This window comes from Guillardia theta (genome assembly GCF_000315625.1).
Source record: "Guillardia theta CCMP2712 unplaced genomic scaffold GUITHscaffold_170, whole genome shotgun sequence".
In the NCBI taxonomy this organism is placed as follows: Eukaryota; class Cryptophyceae; order Pyrenomonadales; family Geminigeraceae; genus Guillardia; species Guillardia theta.
In genome coordinates, this window is record NW_005434506.1 from 89,000 (window position 1) to 97,461 (window position 8,462).

The 8,462-nt window shown below is 54.0% G+C and overlaps 2 protein-coding genes across 2 annotated transcripts; both read right to left on the reverse strand.

Annotated features, from left to right (window-relative positions):
• Nucleotides 1-1,943: 1,943 nt before the first annotated feature.
• On the reverse strand, nt 1,944-3,035 carry GUITHDRAFT_81199 (hypothetical protein; the record flags this gene model as incomplete). Its single annotated transcript, XM_005820638.1, has 1 exon — nt 1,944-3,035. One exon carries the CDS (start codon nt 3,033-3,035, stop codon nt 1,944-1,946), a length of 1,092 nt encoding a protein of 363 aa, XP_005820695.1.
• Nucleotides 3,036-5,739: 2,704 nt separating this feature from the next.
• Nucleotides 5,740-6,900, reverse strand: GUITHDRAFT_147733 (hypothetical protein; the record flags this gene model as incomplete). Its single annotated transcript, XM_005820639.1, has 3 exons — nt 5,740-6,673; nt 6,729-6,763; nt 6,817-6,900. 3 exons carry the CDS (start codon nt 6,898-6,900, stop codon nt 5,740-5,742), a joined length of 1,053 nt encoding a protein of 350 aa, XP_005820696.1.
• Nucleotides 6,901-8,462: the final 1,562 nt, after the last annotated feature.

Consider the following 8,462-nt stretch of genomic DNA (forward strand, 5'->3'; position numbering starts at 1 on the left):
ACGAGGACGAGGACGAGGACGAGGAGGACGAGGACGAGGACGAGGACGAGGACGAGGACGAGGACGAGGACGAGGAGGACGAGGGAGTGACGATGGTGAAGGTGATGGAGAGTGTTCGGCTGCTTCATCTGCTGTCTTGCAACGAGAAAGCTGGAGATGTGGGTAGAGAGTTGTCCTCGTTCTTGACATCTTGACGTCCTGTACAACAGATGATCGTGAAAGAAGACGGCTTCGCTGATATCTTGTTACATGCGTTCCTCTTCACAACGGACGATGAGTGAGAGGAAGATGGAGACGATGGAGATGATGATTGAGATGGAGATGATGATAATGATGGAGATGATGATGATGATGATGATGATAATGGTGGTGGTGGTGATGGTGATGATGGAGATTGAGATGATTGTGAGGAGGAGGATGTCTACTTGTAGAAGGAGGAGGAAGCTTGTTGCATTGACTTTCACCTCAGCACAGCAACGTCCATCTGCGAGATCCTTGACAATGTTTGTCGACTTTCTCGCAGGAGGCGGAGGCTGACGGCCTGCCTAGGTGACACCCAAGGTCGAATTTTTCGATCCGGCGAAGCAGAGGAGAAAGCCCAAGGAGGGGGAAGGGGAGGAGGAGGCGAAGAGGAGGCAGGAGCTTGAGATGCAGGATCATGACGCCTTCGTGGCGCGGTTGCATGCGTTCGATGCTTTCATCGAGAAGTTTGCTGTCCTGAATGGACCAGAAATTGACCGAGTGATTGAAAGATGCATCCTAATCCTCAACGTTAACGTACAGAGGTCTTTGAAGTCTCTCCTCTCCTCCACTCCCCTCCCCTCCGCTCTCCCCTCCTCCTCTCTCCTCTCCTCTCGCCCCCTCTTGTTCTCTTACTCTTTCCATCCCTTCCACGTCTCCTCCTTTACCTCTCCCTCTGACTTTACCTCAGTCCTCCTCCAGACTCCTCGGTCTGGTGGATGTTGGAAGTTGGGACCAGGCGGCTGTACAAGAACTGGGAGAGGATTGTGACAATAGGAGAAGGACGTTGCTCCTGCAAGGAGGATGAAGAACTGCTCTTGGCATGCACCCGAGGTGAACCAAGGGAAGCAAGAGACTAGGAGATTGGGACGAAGGACGAGGACGAGGCGGAGCAAAGAGATGAGGAGGAGGAGAGAAGGGGAGAAAGGAGGAGTCTGAGGTAGTGCGGAGCAGCAGCAGCAGAGCAGCAGCAGCAGCAGCAGGGCATTGACTGCATTCTTTGACAGGCCTGCATGTTCTGCTCCTGCACGCGATACCGATGATGGAGGTGGTGGAGGAAGTGAGCTTGCGGATCTGGGGAACCAACGCAGAAAGTGAGGCGAGGAGAGGAACAGGGGAGGGGAGGGGGGAGTAGAAAGAGAAGGGGGAGAGGGGAAGGATGGGGAGCTGGAGCTCGAAGGAGCGAGCCAGCGAGCAAGGAGGGCGGAGGGAGGAGGGCGGAGGGCGGAGAGGGCGGAGATAGTAAGTATTTGCTGCAGAAGCACTCGTGGAGGTATGCGGGACGCTGGATGAGGTGGACTGGGAAGGGCGGGAGGTGGCGAGGAGGGTTGGGCTGCCGATAGACGAGCGGGAGATACGAATGATTGTGATGCTGCTCGAAGAGAGTCTGAGGCATGTGAACGAGGTGAGGAGAAATGCGGAGGAGTGAGGAAGGATGGGACGGAGGAGAGTGTAAACGGGAAGAAGATAGAAAGTGAAGGTACGGAGATGGGAAGGATCTTCGTGAAGAGAGGGAGTGTGTGATCTCTGGACAGCAGAGTGAGAGGGAGAGAGAAGGAGGAGGAGGAGGGTATACAGAGAGCGGGTCAATCGAAGTGTAGACTACATTCATGAGCAATACAAGTGGATAAAAATACACAAGGCACTGGGATCCCTTTCAAACAAGAGACGAGCAGACGAAGCAACAGCTGGAGCAGGGGGCTTCATCCAGCAAGAGACTCCACCATCTCCCCCATGTTGTCGATGTCCAGGAACAACGACTCCATAGGCTTGCCCTCGAACGCGATCCCGTGGATGCTGTTGAACAACGGATACTCCTCCAGCTTCCCCTCCGCCTCCAGGATCTTCACAACCTCCACCGCCGTCCCCGTCCCCTGGATCTTCTGCCCGTTGAGCAGCTCCGCCTCGAGCTCGTCGAAGCTCTTCTTCCCTCCTGCCTTCACAAACGCCTCCGCGCACTTGCGGTTCCTCCCGCCGTAGCAGGTCACGATCAAGTCCGCGACCCCGCACGACTCGAAGAACGTCGCGTCCTCTACCTCCGGGTAGTGCGACTGGATGAAGCGCTTCATCTCCATCATCCCGATGCGGATGATCGCCGCCTTGGTGTTGTCGCCAAGACCCATGCCGTCCACGAAGCCGGCGCCAAGCGCAACCACGTTCTTCAGCGCTCCGCAGATCTCCACTCCCGGCACGTCCTTCCTTACCGCCACGTGGAAGTTGGGGTCGTGGAACAGGCTCTGCAGCAGGGTGCCGTTCGTCTCGTCCCGGCAACCGATGGTCGCCTCGCAGAACTGCCCCGCCGCCACCTCCGGCGCAAGGTTCGCTCCCATGAGCACGCTCATGTCCATGCCGCCCATGCCCTCCTTGATCATGTCCGAGATCAGGACCATACCCTGCTCGTCGAAGTGCACGCCCTTGATCAGTGAGATGCCGATGCAGCCGGGCGCCACGCTCGCCTTGATCTTCTCGCACAGCCCGTTGAGGAACTGGTGCGGCAGTACGAAGATGAGGATGTCGGCGTCCTTGGTCGCGCTGCAGATGTCCGGGTCGGCCACGACGTTGTGAGGGAGCTTCTGGCCCGGCATGTACTTGGGGTTCTCGTGGTCTTGGTTGATGATGTCCGTGAGCTTACGGCCGTTGACCGTCTCCTCGAACACCCACTGCTTCACGGTTGAGTGAAAGGTGTCCAAACGCTGGCAGTTCCGTCCGATGATCCTGGCGATTGCGCTACCCCAAGCACCAGAGCCAACGATAGCAACTTGTTTGCGCTGATCGAATTCACGCGTCCTCTTCATTGTTTGCGATATAGAACTGAGATCCTCAAAGTATCCTCAAAGTTTCACGAAGTTTTGCTGCTGGCAATGCGTCACGAGTCTGATACACGATGTAGCTCGACGTTTTCTAGCGGTTTCTGGTAACTGTAGCAAACAAGCAGTTGTCTGTCTCTGTTGTCACGTTCTCTTCTGGTGTTGCCCGTGCCACAACCTTGTCCTTCTGCTTTCTGAGATCCCGCCATGCTCCCGCCCCTCTCTTATATACCCTTCTGTTCCCCCACCCCACCCTCTTTACACCCCACCATTACCCTACCCTTCCTAGTCCATAACCTACCCCAACTTTGCTACTACCCTTGACCCCTTCACCCCACTCAAGGAATCCAAATTGTGGACTACCCACCTCGAACACCTGAAAATGTACCCTACCATACGAAAACTAGACCCCTTCAGGACCATCGACCACCACCGGTTATACTCCGAACCTTCATTCTAGAACGATTGCTTTACAGTACCGGTGTTAGCTACTACCTCATACCCACCATTTTACAGACAGCCACTTACCCCGACCATGTACACTCTTTGACTACCCCTACCCCCAACTTTGGGAAAAAGAATCATACTACCGGGTCCTATTACGCTTTGATCATTTGCACCTACCCTCTTGGATTATCCACCCCTCGTAGAGTACCCCTCACCCTCAGAGGAAATGATTTACTAGTTGTTCATAACCCACCCCCCAAAGTCCATGTCACCATGGCACGATCAGAGGGTGGTAGGGTGGACCACAGAAGGTACGAGAAGGCAACTCCTCAAAGTGGTCAAATTGGTGAGTTGATGATTGTGATAAGGGGGTACTTGTCATGGGGGGTAGATCATTGTGAGTCTGAGCACCGGGTAGTTGAAGGTCAAATCACCGGGTAGAGAAGAGAGGAAAGAGGGTGTTATTGGTTTTCGTGGGGTGGGTAAACGGGGATGCTGCATGGCCGGGGCATGGCCCCGTTTTTAAACAAGCAACGTTTCGTTACAAGGCTGAAATGGCGGCAAGCTCAAAAAGGTCATGTCAGAATACACCGGTACTTGAAGGTGAATTTTGGCTCTGAGATACAGGTGGGTCTGACTACCCCCGTGCCAAATGTGTGGAATTTCTGCAACAAAAAGCGCCAACTTTCTTTGGAATATGCATTGCGTCCCCTCAATACCACCCTTCAAGTATTCTAGAATCCTGTGATAAAGCACCCCTCCTTTTTGACCCTACATGGGGGTCAACTCCGAAGGGGGTCATCTGGAGTGGTCAAAGGCTGGTCAAAAGGAAGGTGCAACTTGCCCACTACGATTAACTTGTGGTCAAACCGAGGGAACCCACAACCGGTCAAACTGAAGTAGTAAAATAGTAGTCACCGAGTGGTCAAACCTTGCGACCCCAGCGGCGGGGGCGACTGCTCGTGTCCCCTGGGTTTTGACCGCAGCCAAAACTGGTGCAGGTCAAACTTGCGGTCAAACGCCAGCGCCCCCGGGGACCCGGTAGGGCCATGGCGGGGACATGGTCCGGCGTTTCAATTTGAAAACGAAATGCGGCTAGTCGCTTTCACAGGTCGAGTAAAATTTCAACTTGGGCGCGGCTTCGGCTTGCATCCTGCCAGTGTCGGTCACGGAGTCCGCCAGTGAGTGACGGCCCCGGCGGCCGGTAGCGGCCGCAGTGAGTCAGAGAGCCCGGCGCAATGATACGGTAGTTTGCCAGACCGTCTCCGAGGCTCAGTGTCATCAACTGGCAAGTTGTGCCCGGCCGGGCCGGGGGGCCGGGCCGCCGGGCCGGCCCAGCCTACTACCCGGCAGTCGGTTCCGAATGTCTAGCCGCAGTGAGGCCCCGTGGCTTACTAAATCACTGTTAGTACTGCGGCCCGGCCCCCGTACCGTGACCACCGTACCGTACCGCCGGTACTGTCCGAGTCGGCGACGTGAGTCACGCCACTGTGACCGTACTATACCGGCGTAGGCCCCCCGCTAACTGAGCCCGGGCTAACCGAACGGAAGTTTGACTCGGCCGCGCACCGTGAGCGGTCGGCCGGGCCGGGGGGGCCGCGGGCCGGCCCGGCCGCAGTGCCGGACGGTGAACCCGTCCCGATCGGACTGACACGCCCGGCCGGGCCGCCGGAACCCGGGCCCCGGACTCCGACTCCTGGGCTCAGCCCCTGGCAGGCCCAGCGGCAGACCGGTCTTCAACCGGGCGACTCGGGGTGACTCGCACGGTACGGTACGGTCACCGAGCCCCTGGCAGAGACAGCCTGTGAGCCTCTGGCTCAGGGCTGCGCCGAAGTTCACTAGAACACAACTTGAGCACGACAGAGGCTACTCCGGACTCCGCTGTCCGGCGGCTAGGACATGCCATGATGAAACCTATTTCCCAAGTTCCCTACAGTGACACGTGCGGCGGGGCACTGGTGTGCCGCTGGACGGTGCGGTGTGATGAACGAGTCTGTCATGATCAAGTTGACGGTCCGATCCGGTGTCACGTGTGTACAACACTCAGTCCGGAGTCCGGAGTGGCCCACATTCAATGATTGCCACAGGAGGTATAGAATTTTGTAGCGACATGTCAATAACATAGAGGAGCAATGGTTTACAGTTGTGATGTTGTGAATGTATACAATTCCCAGATGAATCGTGCCTGTGAACCAAGAAAAGTTGTTGTAGTTTCTGCCAAGTTTCCTGCTGATATCATGTGCAGTTACAACCCGAGATCAGACTGGAACCCCCAAGAGTTAAAAGTTCGGTTCCTCTCCTGGTACTTGAAGCAGAGAGCGTTCATATGGTTCGGCGAGCACGCGTTTGCCTTGTCGCAAACCCACACCTCCTCCTTCCCAATGATCATCTCCGCTCCCAGACCGCCGATAGAGAATGTCCCCTTTTCCTCCAAGATCGTATCCCAGGATACGTCGATGGTACACGCTGACTTTTCTGGGCACAGCCAAGTCGCAGGGCAGGCGAACACTTGCTTGTGCAATGAAAACATGTCTAGCTCGCCAGCGCATCCCGCCCTTCCTCCCGGTTGACCGATGGGCCAGCTCAATCTTTCGGAGCAGTTCTGCGCACTATCATCGTATGGATTAAGATGTATGCCCGCAGTTGGAGAGAAACCAACACTGTATGTGGGATGATTGTAGAAGAAAGTTCCTGGCACGACCTCTGTCGCTGTCCAGGTGTTGATGTACGACATCAGCGCGCTTGTGGGGATCATTGCTGACAGGATGACTTGGTTGCCACGTGCGGTGTTTGCAGCTGCAAGCACAAGATTCGGCCAGTATGCGCACCTTGTCAAATCATCTTCTGTAACGGTGTCGGAATAAGGTTTGTCCATACAAAGAGAGCATGCGCTGTAAATGCTATTTGCCATGTTGAGCTTGATGCCCTGAACAGAGGAGGAGCAGAGATGATCTCGTTCGATGGATAGGCAGTCACTTGAGCACCCGTCTCCATTCCTTGTGTTCCCGTCGTCACACAGCTCAGTTGGACTTAGGAAGCCATCTCCACAGACGTTCCTATCTCCAGCTGGAGATGCGGACGGCGCTGATGGTGAGGGTGTGGTTGATGGAAAGAGAGATTGTGCTGTAGTAGTTGCGAGAACAGATGAAGAGGAGGAGTATGCGTCATACTGCTGCAATCTGCAGGCCAACAGGTCAAGATCGAATGGAGGACTCGGGCAAGGTGCTAGCGAACCTGCGACCGCCGGGCTCATTCTGGGCATCATTTTTCTGGCATCAGGGGAATGTCAGAGGAACAGCCCATGGACATCAACGTTTCTTACGCTGTTTGCTGTGCTAGAGCATAGGAGAGGGAGGAGGAGGAGGAGGAGGAGGAGCGCTTTGAAAGAGAACGATGCAGCATGCATTGTGAAAGTCTCTACTCGAGTCTTCCAGACCCACCCTTCTAGACTCTACCCCCTGCAAACCTGACCCCACCCTTGCTGTGGTGACTGACTGTGTCCCTTCATGCATACCCCACCCATCATTATGTAGTATGAAATACCGGTGATGAGTACAAATAAGCCACCCCACCGATTCACCGATTCACAACATCTCATCTATAACCCACCCCCTCGCCATCACTCACTTTTTTACCAGCCCAGCTGCTAACTTACAAAAAAAAGCATTGAGCTCATAAGGGCGCTAACTTAAAAAGGGTTATACTTCACGAAAAAAAAAGAGGCGCATTTTATTACTGTTGTAGGACGTATTTACTGGTACAAAAGGACTGTACCGGATATCCAGAGATTCCACTCAAGTTCCACGACAATCATGGTACACATGCCTGGTACAAATTTGTACCAGGTCTTTCACACTTAGCCATTTCGGCGTTGCTTTCATGGCGGATCGTTGCGGTTGCGCATTCGCCTTGGTCAGGTACTTGTGGGCGTCGGAACACCTCCTCACCCATCACATGACCCCTGAATCCAGGCTCCCGATCTTCCCTCCAAGTATCAAGACGACAGCTCAAATTCAAGGTTGACTTGCCTTTGAAGTCCGATAGTGCTCAAGTCGCACATGCTGGCTTTGCTCATGGTTTGACTGTCCCGTCTCGGACTTGCACTGAACCGTCACAGCCTTGCACTCCAGTGTGCAGACAATTCACTGATGGTGGTGGGAACGTTGTCATCACGTTGTCATCACTCATCAATATGCAGCATCTAGATGTGGTCAATGCCAAAGAAGTAACATCTCTCCAATCATGATAAACCCCTGAGCTTCAAACTCCATTTCACCCCTCATTCGCCCCCATGATCATGAATCTGTACCTCATTTGCCCCCATGATCATGAACCTGTAACACCTGACGATATGCATTACTGTGGAATATGGTTGACACGCAACGTTCCTTTTGGAACATAACTGACCCTGAATCCAGCTTGGCATCAGTGCATGAAAATCCATAATGCCGTACATGACAATATGCACTCCACAGATCATGTTTAGCTTGTCATCAAGACAGTGATTCATGCGAATGTCTCCTCCATCACCATCCATCACCAACATGCCAGATGGCAGCTGATGCCACGGCATCTCACAACCTCAACTCCAACAAAGCATACTCCGGCATCCCTTCCCTGTCACATTATCCACCATCCCCTTGATTTGCAGTGCAGTATGATACCTGATCAACTGCATTGTCTGTTGCTCTCATTGTCATCATCATCCCAAAAAGTACCCTTGAGTATATCACAACCTACCATCGCTTTGGCATCGTAGCGAGACTCATTCTTTCCAACATTCCATTTCCACATGAGGGCTTAACACAGATGTATCAACTCAACAATGATTTCATTCAGGAACGAACTGTAAATTCTCTACACTACGTGCTCTGGAGAATGTCTGCATACGTCCTTTGTCCACTCTCACTATTTCTATTCGCCTCTACCTGATGTGGCAGGGGTCCACAATTGTAACTGTGGTCTCGA